Source organism: Uloborus diversus, chromosome 5 (genome assembly GCF_026930045.1).
Source record: "Uloborus diversus isolate 005 chromosome 5, Udiv.v.3.1, whole genome shotgun sequence".
Classification (NCBI taxonomy): Eukaryota; Metazoa; Arthropoda; class Arachnida; order Araneae; family Uloboridae; genus Uloborus; species Uloborus diversus.
The window spans coordinates 160,382,018-160,404,590 of record NC_072735.1 but is presented as its reverse complement, the minus strand read 5'-3'; the positions used below and the strand labels follow the sequence as shown (position 1 = coordinate 160,404,590).

General features: G+C 34.2%; 1 protein-coding gene across 1 annotated transcript in view; it reads left to right on the top strand.

The window, feature by feature from the left end:
* Positions 1 to 22,573, top strand: part of LOC129223223 (nuclear factor NF-kappa-B p105 subunit-like) — an 89,321-nt gene that overhangs the window by 44,993 nt on the left and 21,755 nt on the right. The window contains exons 9-11 of the mRNA XM_054857788.1: positions 13,595 to 13,702; positions 18,866 to 18,931; positions 21,358 to 21,456. Coding sequence (XP_054713763.1) covers positions 13,595 to 13,702; positions 18,866 to 18,931; positions 21,358 to 21,456 — 273 coding nt within the window. The remainder of the gene's footprint in view (positions 1 to 13,594; positions 13,703 to 18,865; positions 18,932 to 21,357; positions 21,457 to 22,573) is intronic.

Sequence of the window (22,573 nt, the reverse complement as noted above, 5' to 3'; positions counted from 1 at the left end):
TAACCTAAAAATTATTTTAGATATCTGACAATCAAAAAGGCAATTTAACAGCTGTGTATTTAGGTTAGTTTTCATTTCAGTATGCATAAGAAATTAATTGAGCATTTATGGAACTTTTCTGGGGCTGCTGTTTAGGACATCAAGATCATAAAAGTATTTTTTTGAGCAATCACGATTGCTTATTGTTTTCATTTGACCGTCTTTGGTGTCCGTGCCTTTTTCAACTTCCACCGTCACCTGCAGGCGCGACTCCGTCCCCCGGTAGTCGCTCCTAGACGGTGCCGTCCATGTCCTACACACATACACGCTCATACACATACGCACTCACACACATACATACACGCGCCTTTACACACATACACACTCGCCAACGTGCATATACACAGATCTACGCACACACAAAAGCCTACACATACACAACTGTACACGCGTAACCGCCCAAGAGGAGAGGTAGGCTTGGAGGGACAGGAGCCGTGTCTAAAAAGAAGTGAGTAGGGTAGTAACCAATGAGTAGGGTCCTGTCGCAACTCGTGATTGCGAAAAACATTATTTGAATTCAAAATTTCAGAATTCAAATTAATTTTTCCTTTTTTTTAAAATTTTATTTCTTTCAATTGACTTACAAATGATTCCTGCAATTATCAAATGAATTTTGAAGTATAATTTTTGTTTTTAAAGGCTGTTAGTCTAATGATAGTTCAAATAAATATGTATATTTTCTAAGAACTTTTTAGGTCTATAAAATTTTTTCATTTTCTCCAGTGCTTCATTGAGAAAGAAATTGAATCTATTTAGAAGTTCCAATTGGATCCATTCTAGAGTTCTTAAGTTTAAAAACAGAATCCACCAATATTCACTGGCAAAGATTGAAGGCAAGCCTTGCCTTCAATCTTCGAGTTGAACCGAACCACTGCTTCGGTCACTCCTTTGGTCGGTACTAATTCTATATTAGCTACCAGTTTGTTTGGCACTCTTGGCTTCCTTAAGAGGTTTTCCATATCCAGCTCAGTCACTTTCCTTCCTATGCTGGACTGAAGAGTGCTAATGAGCATGAAACTGCAGTCCTCGGCTGGAAAGGACTGAGCTGGCGGTGTATTTCATATGAAAACATGTTCATTTCTTTTTTTACACTAATTTACACCCCACATTCAAGTTCACAGAGTCAGTAATGATCTGAGGAAGTTTCGCACAGACAGAAACTATACCAATATTTTTTGTGCAGTGCACAATGAATTCTTAGAGTAATCTTTAGATTAGAGGTGAGAATTCAGAATAACCATTTTGTTTTTAAAACGAAAATCTTTCTTCTTGTTTTTCAACGAAAATCTTGCAACTTCTTTATGGCTAAAAATAAACAAAGGGGCTCCCTTGTATCATGGAAAATAAGATGTGATGTCATTACTGCCACCTGTTTGTTAATGAGAAATGGCATTTTATGTTTAGGTAACAGAGGTGAGAATTTATTGTATGACCATATTCCTTATCCTACTAAAACAAACTAAAGCACAATATTAAAAAAATAAATATACTTAAAAAATTAGTATTTGAGACACTTGTGAAAGAAATATTAAATTATTAAATATATACTGTATTTTCAGGAATAAGCGCCGCGGCATATACAAGAAAAAAAGTAAAAATAATGCCTGTGCGGCGCATATAATGGGTGCGGCGGGTACAGTGTCGTTTTTATTTATTTCAAGTAAAAAAAAAAAAATCTGAGTTTTTGTCAAAAAGTTGAAAATGCTGCCAATAGATGGCGCCACTACGATTCCTTTTATTTTGCGAAATCCTTTGCCCTTCGACCTAAGGCGACGAGGTCGAAACGGGGAGGGAGAGGAGGTGAGTCAGCGATTGCACGTGTTTCACTGAGGAGAGAAACGCAGAATCACGTGGGCGAGCAAGCACCATCGGAGCGAAGGGGGGACAGTGGGTCAGGGGAGGAGCATTGTTAGCAAAAGTTCTATTACGGGAGGGGGGTAGCCGTTTCAGTTCTCTAAAGGGGATTTACCCTTGTCACAAAAGTGGGTTGCTCGGAGTGGTCAAGCGACCTAATTGGAAACTTGTTTCTCCGTCTCCTAGCTCTAATTTTAGTCACTCACATCGTCGCTTCTTTTGCTGTCGTTCGTGAGTTTCTTGCTTCTCTTTTTTTCACCGAGTTACTTTGAAATGGCTCCTAAACGACTGAGAAGCTATACTGCAGCCTTCAAGTTAGAAGTAGTTTCGAAGGCAGAATCAATAGGAAATCGTCCTGCGGCCAGAGAATTTGGAATCGATGAGAGATGCGTTCGCCCTTGGAGGACAGAAAAGTCCACTATCGAAGCAATGCCAAAGACAAAACGTGCTAGACTGGGACGAGCAGCTCACTGGCCGGAGTTGGAGCGAGACCTCAAAAAGTGGATCTTGTTCAGCGTTCAAAAGGACTCTCCGTTTCAACTGTTCGGGTTTGAAATCAGGCCCGGAACATCGCTGCGAACATGAGCATCGCCAATTTCAAAGGCAATGCGAATTGGTGCTTCCGCTTCATGAAGAGAAACAAATTGTCTATCAGGTTCCGGACAACTGTGGGGCAAAGACTTCCGGCCGATTGGGAGGAAAAGAAGCAGAAGTTTCTGGCCTATGTCGAAAGGCTGAAGATTGAAAAGAACTTCCAGCCATCACAACTTGTGAACATGGATGAAGTCCCCTTGACATTCGACTGCCCGCCGACAAGAACAGTAACTTCTGCTGGGGAAAGGAGCGTCCCCATTACGACCACAGGAAACGAAAAGACTTTGTTTACCTGTGTTTTAGCATGTACGCAGGGCTCGCATTCCCCCTAAAATTCCTAAAATTCCTAAATATTTTCACAGCTCCTAAAATTCCTAAAATTATACTAAAATTTTGTTGGTGTTCCTAAAAAAACGTAAAAACTGCCATTTGCTGACCGAAATACGTCTCCCGCACTTCTTCTGACGCATATTCCTAACCCGCTTCCGGAAGGTAACTTAACAAAAAGATCAATGACAAAATGATAAAATAACAAAAAGATCAATGAGTTGAAGAAGAATAAAGAATTAGCTTTAGGCCTGATAAAAGAGGGAACAGAGAGACTGAAGAATGCTACAGTAACTCAAAATATTGTACAAATGACAGTTGCACAGAACCTAATTCTTGAAGGCACTAGTCAGTTACAAAAATTAGAATCAAAGTTATCCATCTTCGAAACTGACAAAGAACAAATTTCGAAAAAACGACTAAAGATAAAATAGAAGTTTTAATCAGTGTAATGTAACCCCAAAATTGCTTTTGAAAACATTATTGGATGAATCAAATGTGCGGTCAGATCTGTTTTTTCATAGTAGCAGATTACGTTTTTTTTTTTTTTTTTGATGAGATGCAAATAAAAATTTTGAATTCACCATTATAAAATGTAAAAAAAAAAATTTTTTTATGGCTTTTTCTTTAAAATTTATTATAGAATCATATTTGAGTTCAACACTAGTTTTAAGAAGGTATGTTGAAAAGTTGTATTAAAATCAGGGTTGGCTTTTTGCCGGCAGAAACTGGTTTTTGCCCTGCCAGTGGCAGAAACTGGTTATAACCGGTAAAAACCGGCAGAAACTGGTAGAAATTGGCAAAAACTAGAAAACGTTTTTAATAGCTCTAGTAATTACTTAATGACAGGCAATTAAGTAAAATAAAAAATATAACCCCATTTCGTCATTTCAAAAACTTAATATAATAGTTATTTAATAATTAGTGTAAAAATATGTTAAATAACAAGACTGACATTTCCAAAACAAAGTAAAATGTATCATAGTTGAAATTGCTGCGTGTTAGAAATTTTAGCCTTGTAATGTTGTAAGTAACAAATTTTTCAGTTTGTTTATAATTATTTTGTTTGCATTCAAGATATAAAGTATAATATATCAAATATTTAAATAAATACAAACTTTTTTTATTTCATTAAACTCTAAAATTCAGGAACTTGTCATTTTACACTTAATATAACTGAATAAAGCTATTCTCAAAGAGCTCCTGCTGCTGTAACTTACTGTGCTGATTTAGCGAAAAATGCAATAACAGAGCTTGAAACGAAATATGACTGCAAAGTATTATCTTTAGTAACTTATAATGAACACAAGATGGAGTTAATGAGGAAAATTATTGAAGAAGAAATGCCATCTGTTACAACTTATGGGTGTTCAGCTCATTACTTAAATCTTCTTGGACTGGATATCACACCAGATTCTCTTATTAAACATGTGGTTTCAGTCCAGAAATATTTCAGAAACCATCACAGGCAAGAAGCTTGGCTAAAGCCCAAAAGCTGTGAAACCACACACACCTTGTAATACACGGTGGAATAGCCAGGTGGACTGCTTAGAGTCGTTTATAAAGAATCGCCCGTATTATTTACAAATACTAGAAGAATATGAAGATGGCAAAGGTATTGTTCAGATTATAAATAATCAGATGATTTACAAAGAAGTTAAACACTTGCTGCTGCAGATAAAACCTGTTACTATTGCTCTGGATTCAGTTCAAAAAGAAAACTGCTCAATTGCAGATGATTGCGATGTTTGGATTCATTTAACAAAAGACGCTCTTATGTGTGCTTTTGAGAAGGAAGTGATGCACAGATTTAATCAAGCAGTTACTGATAACCATTTACTAGCCTATATGCCCCATCCAAAGTATTTGGGAGTAAATTTATCATGTAATCAAGAAGAAATGCCCGAACTTTACCCACAAATATTAACCCTGATTATGTACCTTATACCGTAGCTTTACAAAACAAATTGGCCCCTTTTCCCGAAACCTATTTTTTCAATCAAGTTATAACAACTACGCCAGCTACGGCATGGTGGTTCAATTTGAAAAAATGTGCTATAGATGAAAGTTTTGTGAATCTTGCTTGTTCTTTGATGATAATGCCAGCTAGTTCTGCTGGAATTGAAAGAATCTTCTCAAATTTCTCCTTTGTGCACAACAAATTGAGAAATTGTTTAGGTTTAGCAACAGTGTCAAAACTTGTATTTTGTTACAGGCTGCTGCAGTGTGAAAACAATGTAAAATTTGATTTTGAATGGTGATAGTGTTGTAAATAAATTGTATTTGGGTTAATATTTAATTATTTTTCTTATACATTTTATATCGTATGTCAGGAATTACATTTATGTCATTTTTTGAGTTTCTGCCATAAATGTGGCAGAAAGGGGTTTTTGCCATGCCGGTTTTAACCGGTTTCTACCAGTGGTTTTTACCGCCTCGGCAGAAACCTGTCAACCCTGATTAAAATGTATTTATACTTAATATTTTAAATTATGATTTAGTTTAAATATTGTTTACCTTAATATGTAATGTAAATTGGTTAAAAAATTATTTTGCTTTTCTTTTTGCTTTTTTTTTTTACAGAAGTAATTGAAGTAAGTAGTTTATGCATGCTGTGAGATAACATTTATTTAAGTTTGGTTGTTGTTTAATAAATTATGGTCAAGCTGCTTGTTTAAAGGAGATTGTAACTCAAAATGCCCCTAAAATTTTCCTAAAATTTTGTCAAAAAGTTCCTAAAATTCCCCTAAAATTTTGGAAAAGTCGACTCTGAGCCCTGTACAGCCAGCGGGGAGAAGTTAAAACCTATGCTTATCTTTAAGCGAAAAACACTCCCCAAGGACACCTTCCCATCGATCCTCGTTATACGCTGCAACGAGAAGGGCTGGATGAATGAGCCTCTGATGTTGGACTGGCTCAACGAAGTTTGGCGCAAGAGAAAAGGCTCTTTCTTCCAGCCGAGTGGCATGCTAATTTTCGACTCCATCGGCGCACAAGACCGACGCTGTGAAGGAGGGGGCTCGGACATGTTCGGCTTCCCTAGCCGTCATCCCGGGTGGGCTGACAAAGAAATTGCAGCCGTTGGATTTGGCTCCCAATCATGCCTTCAAGTGCCACATGCGGCAAAAATGGGAGTCATGGATGGCAAACGGTCTTCACGACTACACGAAGGGCGGCAACCTCAGGAAAGCGTCGTTCGGAGAAGTGGCCAAGTGGGTGGATGCAGCTTGGAATGCTGTGAAGCCTAGCACCATCATTTCCGGCTTCGCGCAGGCAGGAATAATTCCCCCAGTCCTGGATGTAGCGGAGGAAGATGGCGATTCCGACGATGGAGAAAATAGTCCGGAGTTAGATGTGATAGACATCGGTAAACGATATTTATCCGCGTTCTCATTCCTAATGTAATGTAATATAAAATTAACTTTATTCAAATTAGAATAACTTCTCAACTCTTTCGGCACGTGTAAAGTTTCAGTTTTAGATTGGCATCCTTTGATGCCCAATCATATGCAAATGAGGCAAGTATAAATAGTGAACGATTCCAATTGTTCTCTCTCTCTTCTTTTGTGTTCGTCAGCCTCTTGTGAGTTAGGTCCGATAGGTGTTGGGGAGGCGAACTCCGCCTCCACTTATGGCCAGGGTTTTATTCTTAAGAACTTATTTTTGTTAGTTATATTTATTTTAGTTACTATGGACCAATAAATTTTTGGTAAGATTTTTAACGAGTTTCCAATGTTCATTTCTTCACATTAATATTTGATTCTGCACCTTCCACTGTGTGATATTATCTCTGCTTGTATAAGCATGTAACATTGTTGACTGACTTACGAAATTTAGCCCTTCGGCTTTTCGTTTAAACATCGTAAGTTATCATAAGGGTTATGGGCCCAGCCCTACCCAATTGTATCATAATAATTACGTGTTCAGTATCATGAGTAATATGAATGTATTAAGATGTTTTCGAATTGTCAGCAGAGTAGAGTATTAGACTTCGTGTTTTTGTGATGAAATGGAATGTTGTAACTGACTTGTCTTTTTGCTGAATCAGTAGATGACAAGTGTTTGGAAATCTTTTCAAATTGTTTTCCCCGCATCGGCGTTGAATGAAAACTGTGAAAATAGAAGCTTTTCTTTTACTTTTTGGAAATTTGTATCGAATCTTTAAGCCATGTGTAGTGTAAACTTTTTCTCAGATGTTTCGTTTGCATTTTATGGGGGGATATAGTTGGTTTGGTGTTAGGCAGAATAGTGGCTGCTAAATTCAGCGGAAGACCTGGACTTGTTCCAGGGGGGAAGCTGTAACAGTTGCACTATTTAGGTTTTTTTTTCGGGGATATTTTGAGATTTTGTTGGTTGTTTTTTTTTTAAATTAGGTTTTTTTATTTTTTGGCGTGTTTCATATTCTTATCAATCATGGCATCCCAGAGTGTTCCTATCGAAAAATTAAGGTCTGACAACTATGTATGTTGGTCATCTGATATCAAATTTGTCCTAATGGAACGAGGTTTATGGAAGATAGTTAATGGCATTGAAAAGGAACCTTTTTCTAATGATGAAAAAAAGGCTACTGAGCAAGAGATTCGTAATTTTCAAAATCGACAGGATGTGGCTCTATCCATAATTTATTTAAATTTGGAGAAAAATTTCAAAAAGATAATCAAAAATCAGGTCAACGCGGCTGATGCCTGGAAGGCTTTGAAAGATCACTTCTTTCCTGACAATCGTTGTCAGCACATGACATTGTTTTCAGAGTTATCCCAATGTCGTATAAAAGAGGAAGAGTCGATAAATCTTTTCGCTGCCCGTACTCGGCAAATTTTCGAAAGAATTAAGGCTATAGACGCGAATTTCTCTGAAAATTATTTGATTTTTCAAATTTTGCGTCATTTGCCCTCAGAATTTGACAATATTTGTCAAGTTATTCTTAGAACTACTGCACAGGAATTCACATTTAATAAAGTAGTCAGCGAACTTATTGCCGAGGAATCGCGAATTCGACTAAAAGATGAGGACGATAAAATTATCGGCAGAGCTAACTTTGTAAAGAAACCGGGTAATTTTGACAAGAAAGGAGTAAAAGGGAAACTAATTTGTTTTAACTGTAATAAACCCGGCCACAAGCGAAATGTGTGTCAATATAAGAGGCTTGACAAGGACCTCGAACAACGAAACAGAAAGTCAAGATCACCAATTCGGAACAAGAGGAAGGCGAACAAGAAAACTGCGAGGTGCAGTTCCCCATCAGTGGAAAAGGAAACATGTGAGTACCAGAACTTTTTCATTTCCGAAGTACATCTAAATGAAGTATCAGAAGACCCAAATGAATTTATTTTCGACACTGGTTCCACCCATCATTTCGTCAACATTCGTAGTGCGTTTGAGGACTTTAAACCATTGCGAAACAAAGAAATGGCTGTAGCCGTTAGAAATGAAACTTTCCCCATTTTGGGGATGGGAACTGTGAAATTAAAGTTTGATGATACTATCATTGTTTTAAAAGATGTAATGTACTCTCCTAATCTACGTCAAAATTTGTTATCGGGTACTAAATTCGATAAGGGGGGTGCTAAGTTTGAAGGGGGAAACGGCTCCGTGGCGATATCTGGTCGAAATGGATTTATATTTAGAGCAATTTTAAGAAATGGCATTTATTTTGTAAAACCTCAAATTTTGTATAATAAATCGTATCAAGAAAGTATAAAACTAAATAAAAGTAATGATCATTTCGAAAATGAGAAAATTGAATGCTCTAATGTAGAAAAATTAGAATTGTGGCATAGAAGGCTGGCACATATTAACACCGATAGTATCAGAAAGAGCGGTGAATTTGAGTGTGTCCATGGCCTGCCTAAATTCAAAAACGTAAAAATAGATTGTGAAAATTGTAAAATTGGTAAATTTAAACGTGTTTCATTTAAACCAATAGGTAAAATACGGTCTAAATGTCCCCTTGAATTACTTCATGCTGATGTGTGGGGTCCATGTAATATTAAGGGAAATAAGGGGGAACGTTTTTATTTATCAATCATTGATGATTTTTCACGTAAATCTGCTTTGTATCCAATTAGTGAAAAGAGCAAAGTACCAGAAATTTTTATAAGGCACATAAAGCGTGCTGAAAGATTTTTAAATCTTAAAGTAAAAGCTGTTAGAACTGACAACGGGGGAGAATTCGTAAATAAAGTTTTTGACAATTATTGTTTGGATAACGGTATAAAACACGAGTTAACCAATATTTTCAGTCCAGAGATGAACGGTTTGGCCGAAGTGTACAATCGCTCAGCCGCTAATGCAGCAACAGTATTATTGGAAGAAAGCGGGCTAAGTAAAAGATTTTGGCCGGATGCTATGCATTATTTCAATTATACTTGGAATAGGATTTGTCACTCAGGACAAACTAAAACACCTTTTGAGTTATATGGTGGACGTAAGCCAAGTGCTAGGCACGTCAAACCTTTCGGTGTTTTGTGTTATCTTGGAACACCCCGTCAGCAAAGACATAAACTTGATGTTAAAGCCAAAAAAGGTATATTTTTGGGCTATGCATTTAACACTAAGGGTTTTCGTATCTGGATTCCCGAAAGCGGAAAAATTTTTGAAAGTATAAATGTAAATTTTAATGAAAATGTGTATTACAAAGAAGCTTTTAAAAATATATCAGAGAGTGACTCTAGTGGAGCTGTGCTGGGTCCCTGTCTCAAATGGTCAAATATTCAATCAGATTCTCAAAATTCAGAAAATGAATCGAATTCCGAATCGGATAACGGAAGTGAAAGCCCGAGTACGCCGTCTAAATTCTTATCTTATGATGAGAGTGAAAGCGAGACGAGCGGGGATGAATCAGATTCGAATTCTGACTTGAGTGAAAATGGGGAAAACCCACCACGCGCCCAGCTGCGTGAAACAGAATGGGTGAGGAAAGCAATCCCAAGGTCAGATAAATCTCGTACTGATATTTATTTTTATGAGAAACATTCTTCTAAACGATTATGTTCTTTAAATGATGTTGAAAAATATTGTTCTAAAAATGCTATTTTGTTTAAGCCACATTTATTTGATTTTAATGGTAAAAATTTATATCAAGGTGAAATTTCTGATCAAACTGTTCATTTAAATTTATGTAACTTATGACTAGATGATGAAATTGTAATTCCTAAGAATTACAAACAGGTTCTTAAATCTAAGCAAAAGGACCAGTGGTTAGATTCAATGAGGGATGAATTAGAAGTTATGCATTCTAGAAAAGTGTGGGATTTAAAACCTTTGCCTGCAAATGAAAAACCAATCGGATCGAGATGGGTTTTCAATGTTAAAAGAGATGAATCGGGAAAAATTGTTAGATATTGTGGGAGACTTGTTGCTCAGGGATATGCACAATCCCCTGAATCGTACGACCAGACTTTTAGTCCGACGATTCATTTTTCATTGGTTCGATTTTTCTTTTCCTTGAAAATATCAGAAGGTTGGTTCGATTTGCAGTGCGATGTGAAAAATGCTTATTTATATGCACCTCTAAAAGAATGCATCTTTATGAGACAACCACCGGGTTTTGCAACGGAACGGAAAGAAAATCTAGTTTGTAAGCTTAATAAAGCAATTTACGGTTTGCACCAGAGTGGCCGTATGTGGTTTTTTGAGATAAACAGTGTTTTATTGAAAATTGGTTTTCAGAAATTTGAAGAATGTAATTGTGTTTATATTTATAATTCATGTGTCATTTTATTGTTGTATGTTGACGATATTGTTTTGCTCGCACGGAAAGAAAAGAATTTAAATCATGTTTTAAATTTACTTAGGAAAAATTTTGACTTAAAAGTTCTCGGAAAAACGAAAAAAACTGTTAGGGGTTGAATTTGAAAGAACTGAAAATGGTTTGAATTTGTTTCAAACGAAATATATCATTGAAGTTTTTGAAAAGTTCAAACATTTTAATTTTCCGGTTTCATCATTGCCGATTTGTAAAGGTACTGTTTTTTCGAAATCGAATTGTCCTAATACAGAAAATGAAAAATTTGAAATGTCAAAGATTCCTTATCGTAATTTGTTGGGTTGTCTTTCTTTCATTGCGAGCAGAACGAGACCGGACATTTGTTATGCGGTCAATATCTTCAGTCAATTTCAAAGCAACCCTGGTGTCATTCATTGGAACGGTCTTTTAAAACTTCTGGGTTATGTTTTTCAAACAAAAGATTTAAAACTTAAATTAAATTGTAATAGAACCCAATTAATAGCTTTTTCTGACGCCGATTATGCAGCTAATCGAGATGATCGAACTTCACTCGGGGGGCAGTTAATTTTGTTGGATAATGCGCCGATTGTATGGCGAACCTTCAAGGAACGTTGTATTAGCCTTTCCACTATGGAAAGTGAGTTTGTGGCCCTTTGTGAAGTGTCTAAAGAGCTTATGTGGTTTGACCGTGTATTAAACGAATGTTTACGCTGGGGAATTGTTAGAAAAAGTAAAATTAAATCTGTAATGTACGTTGATAATCAATCGGCCATTGACTTTGTTAAATCTCCGATTGAAAATCACCGTACAAAACATATTGATAAAAATTATTTTTTGTTCGTGATTTGATTCAACGGGACATTTTTACCGTAAAACATGTAGGCAGTAAATCCAATAGGGCCGATATTTTTACGAAGCCGCAGACCCGTTTTGAACTGAATCGTTTTTGTGAACAAATATTTTGTTAGTTTTTAATGGTGTTAAATTGTTTAGTATAATAAATATAATGGGATATTAAAGTATAAATATTTTCGTAACAACTGAAATACTTTTTCAAATTTCTCGTTGGTTTAATCTTTGAGATGGAGGAATTTGATTCAATGACAAGAGTTTATTTTTGGAAACTAAGCGTTTTAAATAATTTTGTCATTGTGAAAAAAAAAAAAAAAAATTTGTAAAATCATTGTGCCTATCATTTTCAAAGATACTGTTTCGAGTATTTTTGTCAATTACAGTTTGACAAGATAGTTTGCAGTGGAAATGTTAATCTTGGACTTACTATTTCCTTGGACTGTGGATCATCAATAGGCAAGAAGGACTTTTTTGGGAAAGGACTTCAATCAAATAAGCAGTGATGTATTGAGCTGCAGCTGCTGATGGATGATGTATTATGATGGATATATATCCATATTTGTTTATTGTTGAATTGTTGAATTTTTGTAAAAGATTAAGCCTGGCCCTTTGTGGATTTTTTTGGGTTATTTTTAAATCTATTAAAATTGTATAAAAATTTAAAGTTTAATAACATTACTGAATGAGGAGGGGGGATATGATAGACATCGGTAAACGATATTTATCCGCGTTCTCATTCCTAATGTAATGTAATATAAAATTAACTTTATTCAAATTAGAATAACTTCTCAACTCTTTCGGCACGTGTAAAGTTTCAGTTTTAGATTGGCATCCTTTGATGCCCAATCATATGCAAATGAGGCAAGTATAAATAGTGAACGATTCCAATCGTTCTCTCTCTCTTCTTTTGTGTTCGTCAGCCTCTTGTGAGTTAGGTCCGATAGGTGTTGGGGAGGCGAACTCCGCCTCCACTTATGGCCAGGGTTTTATTCTTAAGAACTTATTTTTGTTAGTTATATTTATTTTAGTTACTATGGACCAATAAATTTTTGGTAAGATTTTTAACGAGTTTCCAATGTTCATTTCTTCACATTAATATTTGATTCTGCACCTTCCACTGTGTGATATTATCTCTGCTTGTATAAGCATGTAACATTGTTGACTGACTTACGAAATTTAGCCCTTCGGCTTTTCGTTTAAACATCGTAAGTTATCAAGATGAAGGCTTCTTGGGGCTGTTTGCGTCGGACAGCGAGGAGAGTGAATTCGACGGATTCTGAATCGCTGATCCGTAGTGGATGCGACCCACTTATCAAAGCGTGCCTATAGTGGATGCGACCCACTGATCACATCGTGCCTATAGTGGCGCCGACCACTTAAAAAAACGTGGAGTGCTATGAGGAGAAGGGTCCGCGTCCCGCGCTCTGGATAACCAACCAATGTCTCCTTCCCAGGTATTTAGATTATATTAATAGTAAAAATTTCTATTGTTAGGTTAATTAAAAATATTTCTTTTATTTACATTTCATTCCAGCCTTTTTTTACTACTAACTGTGCTTTTAAGCTGTTTAATGACGGGAGCGGCGCTTATAATGGGTGCGGCGCTTACATTAAATTTTTTTTTTTGAGTAGAAAATGTTACGATGCGGCGCATACACCGGGTGCGGCGCTAATTCCCGAAAATACGGTACTTTTGATCGCTTTATTACGCAACACACCAGGTGCGTGACATGCCACAGAAGTGAGAATTCACATGTTGTGAACCAAAAATATATTAAAATAAAAATTAATGTTAAAAAATTGCTGGCAGGTTTAAATAGATATATTTTCAATGAAATTAAAAAGCATTGTTAAATGAATTGTTCCTTCTTTTACTGTAAAAGGTGTGTGACAGAAAAAGTACACTTTTTGAAGAACGACCCAAAATGGTTTTAAGGGATTGCAAAAAAGAAAACAAGGAAAAAAAATTGTAATGACCTGTTTCTGAAATTGATTCAACTTTTAATAAAAGTTGGTCTGTTGCAAAAAAATTTGACCAATACTGCTTTATTTACAATTAGCATTTGTGTTTTGTTATAATGAACAAATTTGTTTCAAAAAATAATGGTAACCTATAGTAATTGCTCACTGTTACTTTTATATAAAAAACTTATTAGTCAGAATGCTAAAATGCTATTTTTTCCTCCAATAAAACTGAAGACCTTGTTTGGAAAAAGAGAAAATTAGAACCACATCCACATGATGATCTATCACATTTCAATGTCATCAAACCTTGTCCTTCGGAGTATCTGATGAACAATCCTCCAAGTGAGTAATTTCATGCTATTTTAGTATTGCATATTACAAAAAAGTAAACTGCTGTGCTAAGCACAGATGTGGTATCTGCAGTAGAGCTTAAAATGATAAATTGATGATTAAAGTTTTGTAACTCGTTTCTTTGATTTATGACTTAATTAAATGCTCAACTTGCGGTAGTTGTTTCGTAAATAACTTATCTAACCTACATAAGAGCATATTTTTGTAAAAGTCTTTATTTAAAATTAATAGATGTAGCTGCGGCAAATTTTCTCTTCAAAACCTTTTCGTTTGCAGTAAAACCTGTCTACAAAGATACTATTGAGACCTAAAAAAATATTGTTATAGACAGTTTGATTATTTATGCTGACATTTTGCTGGGACCAAGGAAAATGTCGCTATAGGCAGGTTTATTGTTATAGACAGTATCGTTACACACAGGTTACACTGTACCAGGTTTATTCCACCGTAAGTGGTTATTACTAGTCATTTTTATGAGTATCTGCACAGATATGACAAAATTAGCTTAGTAAAATACGCTTAATGTATCATTAAATAATACTGAAAACATCTGCTTTATTTGAATTTTGCTGCCTCTTTATTTTGTTAATACAAATCTAACAGAATCTGCCTTCTGAAAAATACCATTTTCAAAATTTCGGACATTCAAAACTGTATATATATTTATATATGTATATAAACCATAATAATTTTCTGTTCTTATGTTCAAAGAATGTGTTGATGCTATCATTTATAATGTTTTATTTTCTAGATTCATTTTTACTAAGCATGGAGATAATTTTGACAGCAGACAATACTTAAACAAATATAAATGGGCCACAGAATGAAAAGGTTTTTTTTTTTTTTTTTTTTTTTTTTTGCATAAAAGAATTAGATATGAATATTTTACATGCATTTCATTTTTTAAGAATTTGCATTTTAAATAGAAATTTAAGTAAAAAAAGCTGAATATTCACTTGAACATTTATGCAAAGTTGTTTTAGTTTTTCATATCGACCTATATTAAGTAGTAGGTAAACTAATAGTAGGTATTTAGGTAAACTAATTTTAGTACTCTGTTACAATACCTGCTACATTATTAAATATGCTGCTTTACTAAGGTATAAATGTTGTATCTGCATAATTACTAAGGAAACGAGCTGATGTGTGCACCACATGACTTCCGTTTACTCCAATTTAATGTCATTTCCGCATTATTGGCAATTTTAATGTGATTCAATAGTGTACATTCTAAATATCACCAACAGTGGCAAAATTTAAACCAAATTTAAAATTAAAAAAAAAAGAAAATCGCCAAATTTGTTGCCAAGTTGGCAACAAAACTTGGCGACCAAAAGACTGGCGATATATCGCCAAGTCTCCAACAAGTTATAACACCACTTGAGTTTACATCAAAATTAACAATGATTTCCTCCCAAAAAGGGGCAAAAGACCCCCTTAGGAACATCCGATGCAACCAAAAGGGAAGGTGCACAACTAGGCCCCACTAGGAGTCTACATACCAAATTTCAACTTTCTAGGTCGTACCGTTTTAGGCTATGCGAGATACATAGGCACATACATACGGACGTCACGAGAAAATTCATTGTAATTAACTCGGGGGTCGTCAAAATGGATATTTTGGGTGTCTGTAGGTTCCTAGGCATATATCCACATGTAGTCGGGTCGAAAAAAAACTCAACATTCATTCAGGGGTGAGAAAAATTGAAAGTATATTGAAAGTATTGAAAAATTCCCAAATCTTGGCTGTATTTGGTCAGAAAGTTGTGCAAATTTTATGACTGGAAACTAATGGTTAAGGAAACATTTTTAATTACTTTTTTTGGAAATACAAAAGAATTTCGTATGTATAGAATGAAGTTTGAATTCGGACATGCCTTTAATATGGACAAAATTGTAAGAACAGTTAGATTTGTGTGTTTTAAAATCAAAATTTGTTTGTTTTTTGTTCTGCTAACTGTGCTACATAAAGATATAAATACTTAGTAAGCGATTGGGGAAGTCACATTCTATATTTACGGTCATGCCACTAGGTACTAAACTTAAATAATTTGAGAACAGGAAAATAGTTGATTGAAAAACTTCACAACTTACTGTACCTCAAATAACAACTAATCTGAATAGACTGAGATTGGTTATTTAGAGTTTTCTCCAAAATCTTGGCAAATAAGGACCACAAAGACGAACAGGTCAGAAATCCTCTGCTTCTGCATATGTGAAACACTTGATAATAAGAGGAGCTTGCTCTAAAAAACAAACATCATGAGATATTAGATGGGAATTCAAGTTATGATGCAGTTCTCGATTTGTTCAACATAATTTACAAAAAGAGAAAAAGTTTTATAAAGTGAAACTAATGTCACAACCGACTCTTAAAAAAGTTCACTAGAGACCAAGAGTCGAACGTCCCAAAAATGCCTTGTTTTGGATAAAAAGTTGAACAGCGTAATCTTTTTTGATGAGAAAAAGTTTAATTGGTATGGACTAGGTGGTTTTTGCTACTTCCGGTATAATACTAGGGAAGGAAAAAGCAAATCTCAAAGCGTACATTTGGAAACTAGTCAGTAATGGTCTGAAGAAGTTTCGCACAGACAGAAACTATACCAATATTTTTTGTGCAGGGCAGAATGAATTCTGAGAGTAATCTTTATGTACTGAACAATACTTTTTAAACAAAAAGCACCTTTAACTATAAGTTTAAACAATTTGTTTCAGCAGGATAATGCCTAATTACATGTTTTTCAAACCTCAAAAGGTTTTCTTTGTGCTTACTTTATGAAATTTCTGTACTAGCCAGACAAAAGTTTCGATCTAAGTTTAATGTAAAGTTTGTGCGGCATTCTGGCACCCGAAGTATGAAAAAAAATGATATTCAATATCGAAACAAGCAAAAACTCATTCTCTCCATCAAAAAAGCCAGGATAAAAATTTCTAAAAACATTCTTCAACTTCCATGACACAAGACTGATAAAAATGACTGAAAAAAGAGGAGGATTTTATTGATTACTACAAGTTTTCAATGCAAAACACTAGTCGTCCTAAAATTTTGTCCAGTTTTATCAATGACATTTTTTTAATTAATCACGGTAAAATATTGTTTTTTGTATTTTCAAATTTTCTGCACTCCACAATGATTTCTAGCCTAAAAAAAGCATTTTGTGTATAAATGTCACTGAATTTTTTAAATTTCTTTTTAATGTGCAATTTTCTGCCTGTCCTTATAATTCTGACCACCACTGTATAAAATCAAAAGCATTTCAAATCGCAATATTTAAAAAATCTAGTGTCATAGGTGGAGAGAATTGAGTGGCATTTGCGAGAAGTAACAAAGAACATTTTAGGCAGCGAGAAGCAAAGGGATGTAAGTGGACTATTAAAAGTTTTGGGTAAAGCATTTCAGTAATAAACTGAAAATCGCCATTTTTGGACTTACGTTAGTCTGGTTCTGAGGTACAGATTTAATGAAGTTTGGTTAATTTTTACAGGGTGTCTGCACATATGAAAAGTCAGGGAAAGTCATGGAATGTCATGGATTTCGACTATAATCGAAATTGGTCATGGAAAGTCAATGATTTTCAGCAAAAAATGCTCAAAAGTCATGGAAACTGACATCTGGTCATGGATTTTATTTCAAAAATATTTATCAAATTCAATTTACGTGCAAAATTTAAGCATATTAGCCGTTTCTTACGCTTTTTGCTGTCAGCCCTGATTTTTCACACATTTTGAAATCCGATTGCATTTGCTTCTATAATACTCGCTCGTATTTAGCTATGTTATTCCACTTTTGGACGTTTATAATTTTGTGTTTAGTATTATTTTTAACCTCCTTATTTGTCTAATTGTGTAGTTTAGTTAAGGACTTGTTTATTTCTAATTTTATCACTCTCATTCAACTCAAAAATGTTAAGTCATTTGCATCCGAGTTGATTTAAGAGACTCATAAAAATTATCATTCATTTTTAGCAGTGTCTTAAGTTAATAAACATTTTAGAAAATAAAATTGATCTAAAGAATTAATTTAGGGCGCTTAGGACAATGATAAAATACAGAAATCAGAGAATTTTCAATCGGGAGTTTCTTCAATATTGTAGCCTGTCCTAAAACTTTGGCAGTAATGCCTGGTAAGTTATTTAATATATTATATTTTTTCTGATTATTTGTTTATTTTATTTATCGTGAACATAATTTTAGTATTTAATAAATTATTGCTAGTCACAGATTTTTTTAGAAAACTACTAGCTTTTTAAAAAAAGTTTTAGATTCATTATTTTTTTTATAAATAAAATATTTATTTTAAAAAATGCAAGAGAAAAAAAATCAAGCTTAAATGCTTCGCTGTTCACTAGCATAGCAGTTACATCATTATTGCTGTATGTTTAAAGCTTTTATTTTGAAAAATCATTTTGCAACTAAAACTTTTTTTCAGTATTTTTAGATTGAAAAATTCTTGTTTATCACTTTTTTTTTCTGAGAATAAATAATAGATTTGTTTTCATATGAATTCTTGCCTTTTATAAAAATTTTGTATAATTTATTGAATCTAAAAAATATTTCCAGAAATTTTAGATTGGTAAATGTATGTAATTGTAGCAAAATAATCAAGTTGAAACTCGAATTATTTCTTGTGTATCACTAGTCATTGTTGCATAAATTGATTTTTAGTTATAATGGTAGCTGAGCTAGTTACATTTTACTTTAATTTGAATTTTTACAAACATATGTCAAATCATAGATCAGATGATTGCAATTTTATTTTCATGAAACACATTTGAAAAAATTAATGTTTTTTCTGGAAAAATTGCATTTTGTGAGTCATGGAAAGTTACATGCAGAAGTCATGGAAAGTCAGGGAAAGTCATGAATTTCAAAACTTGAAATGTAGCAGATACCCTGTTTTATTAAATTTGTGATGAAAATCCTTTTACTAAAAATCGCCTCTGTTATGCACTATAAAATTCAAAGTATGTTTGCAGAATGTCTGGTTTAATGCATAAGAAAGTGCAGTACAGTATATCTAATAGAACCTTTAGAATAAATTTTATTTTCGTTGTTAAACTTTTTACTGTAAAAATGTTAATCATTATTTGTGGTTTTATTCTTATTTTGAAACCATTTTGCTTATGTATGTATCTGCAATGTATTCCAATTTAGGTTTTCCGACTTCAAGCATAAGTGAAAACCCACCTATTCTTAGAAATGATGTTAATTTCAATTCAGGTAATTACAATATTATCTTTGTATCATATCTGCTGCTATGATTTGTTTTGAAATTTTATTTTCACTTTAAAATCTATATTTAAATTATGTTATTGATTATATTATTTTCAATTATATTATTGATTAGACTACAATATTGAATAATTAAATTAACTGACATGACTTTTCTTACAGTCTAAAATTAATAAAAGAAATTTTTGAATTTAAGTAACTCTTGTCAGTTCTTGATATTTGTGTAATTTTGTTAGAACATTCTTGTATTCAATCGCCGTTATAAGTACCCTCAACCAATTTTGATTTCTAAAATCTTCAAAAAATCAAGAGTTTGTAAATAATTAAAAAAGATCTAGCACTTTCATTTAGTTATATTCATTAACTCAGATAATTAGTTTGCAATTTGAAACTTTTCCTGTCACAAGTAACTGCAGTCAAAATTAAACACTAATGATATTGAAAAGCAGTTAAATTTAGGTAAAGTCATGTGTACAGTTGAAAAATAAGTAATCCGCTCTGAAGAGTTGAGTTACGCATAGGCTAAACATTTCGCGCCGCGCCAAACTGCCCACTAACAGGGGTTGCCGCTAAACAAGGGTGGCCACTCAGAGAGGTTTCACTGTAATCCTATCTGAAGCAATCATTTATTCCCCATGTCTAGCTATCCATTTACAGTTCTAATATGTTGATATATGCTATTACTAGCATTCCCATACTCGGCATTGCTCGGGTAATGGAATTAACATGGGATAACAGTGTTTGGTGCACCTAGTTAAGAAAACTCCCTATAATAATTACTTATCTATAATTTTTCTAATTTTGGGAGGGTCCCGAGGCCCCTGGACTCTTTAGAAATATTACCTTGTCTTTAACCGATCCTTAACTGTCATTAATGATCCTTTTAAAGCATTGATTTTCTTTGCAAACACAGGCCATTCATATTTTATTGTTATAACTATGTTTAAGCAAGAAGTTATTTGTATACAACATTTTTGGGTTTTTTTTCTGTTGCTAAAATTATTAAGCTGCTTGATGAACTGACACTGAAGCAAGCTACATAAAATTGGCCGTGTGAAAAAGTCTTCTCTTAAATCAATCGCTGCTACTTTTAATGTCTGTCCTTGTGACTTATTAACGGTTATTGCAAAGCTAACTTTTAAGGAAACTGCACTCTTTTAAATTCAAAAGGAGAAAGCAAAAGTCGTAAATATTATTGTTTGACATGAGAAAAGCCTCGAAGAACCATGTGAGAAAACAATATCAAATTTAAAATTCGCTATCGACCAAAAGTTGAGATGAAGTACTGAATAATGTGAAATACACCGCCAGCTCAGTCATTTCCAGCCGAGGACTGCAGTTTTGTGCTTATTAGCACTGCTAATAAGCACTGCTAATAAGCACAAAACTGCAGTCCTCGGCTGGAAATGACTGAGCTGGCGGTGTATTTCACGTAGTTTCGTGCTTATTAGCACTGCTAATAAGCACGAAACTGCAGTCCTCGGCTGGAAATGACTGAGCTGGCGGTGTATTTCAAGTATTTCTGTTTTAGCCCTGGCTAATGGGCGGTAATTTACTGAATAATGATTTGAATGGAGGAAAGCCTTCGAAAATAAGGGATTTGAATTTCAATAACAGGTTTTAATTACGCCGAAATTAAGGGGTTTTAATTAATTTCTCCCAAACTAATCGATATTTCGAAAAATCCTTTCTTAGTGGATACTTTCGTAACCATGTGGACATGCCTGCCAAATTTCTAGTCTGAGGTATCAGCGGTATTGGCTGTGCGTTGATATATATATATATGTTATCTCAGGACATTGATTTTTATATAAATAGATTATTATTGTTTAAATCATGAGCAGGGAGAAAAGTCCTTAAGTGCGAACATCAAGCTGTAGAAATCTATAACAACAACTCCACTTGCTAACCATTTTGATTCGGCTATGATAAAACAAATTAGAAAAGTTCCATAAACAAAACAAATACCTTCAGTTGTTAGTTTCATTTGAAGAAACAAACAACAAACGCTATATTTTGTAGTATTAGTGATCTATTGCTTGCTCAAGCATCATAGATGTGTGCCATTTTTTTTTTTAATGCGAAATTAGCTCATCCATGTACAAGCTGATACTCCTAATGTAACTTAAAAAGATTACAAAATATGTCGACTTATATAGGGAAAAATGAGTTATTTTGGTTTCAGTTTTGCTTTTTCAGTAAATAATTTGAGAGGTCCATTTTGATGGATTGGAACTTTGTTAAAGGTACATTCTGGTTGATCGGTTTTTTGTGAATATTTTGTGAGAAAGAGACCGACGTAAAATTCTTCTTGCCAGACCCCGGCAACAGAAAATTTTGAAAAATACATTTGCGTACATGCATATGAGGAAAAAAAGTTATTTTTATATCATATCCTGCCTTATACATTTCAGGTATTTCTAATGAAAGAAGCTTTAATGAAATCTTCCAAAATAGTGATGAAGAACCAAGTCTCAGTCCTCTATTAGATAGTGGTGATTTAAGTTTTGATTGTAAGTTCTTTTTAAAAATTCTTTTCATTTGTTTTTTTAATTCTTCTCTTTTTTTTTTGCTTGGGAGAGAATGTAAATATTCTTAGGAAGCTGAATAGAGTAAGTGCTCCAGTAGTCGGCCAGTCTCCAGTACTCGACCACAAGGACATGAAACTGCTTATGTATAACTCAAAATCAGATATAACACATTCCCACATTCATTTACTTTTCCCCAATTATCAGCTAATAACAGTTAAGTTGTGGGTACTTTTTCTTAAGTAGTAATGAGCCATTTTATTGCAAATGATGCGCCATTCTTGTTTGCGATTCTGCTTATTTTTATGTTAAGAACACACATCTTCTTTTACCCTTCTTTTTTTCATTCTACTGCAAATTTGATTTTACTTTTGTTTTAATGAAGTATCTAACATACAGGGGCGGATCCAGTATATGTTCAAGGAGGGGCGATTACTTTTTACTTATCACTCTTTGGAACTTCAATTCAAAGGGTCCTATATTCGTGTTTCCCTTAAAAAAAATATCCAGGAGAGCCTTTGAACCTATCTCTAATATCATCTAAGATCTTGTAAAATTGTGGTTTTGTAACTTCAATTTCGAAAAAATTCGGGTGGAAAGTTCCGGTTCCTATCCCCAGTGTAATAAGAAATGGGCTACGATTGCGTTTTCAAGACTTCATTTCTGGAAGAATTCCCTTTCTCCTAACATTATCGAGAGCTATGTAAAACTGCATTTTTTTGTAACTTTAATATTGAAAATACACGTGAAGAAAGTTCCTGTATCTCGGCTCAAAGAGGGGGCGATCGCCCCCATTGCCCCTCCCTTGTATCCGTCCTTGCTAACATAACGTTTCAATGTAAAAACAAACTCCTTCTTAGACTCGATTGTTTTTTAAAGGGATGGCCGACCACACTGGGTATGAAACTCTATTACACTTCCAGTAGTGGGCCATGGCAGTTCGACAACTGGTTTTATGCTGTTTGTTTGGTCTGCCACATTCTTAATATGGATTTTCTAATGTTCATCAAATAGTAATTAAAATAAAGTATCGAAATACAGCGACAACTTTGCTGTGTTGAGTAAAAATTCGGTTTTAAAGTTATTTCTTCTAAAGAAAATG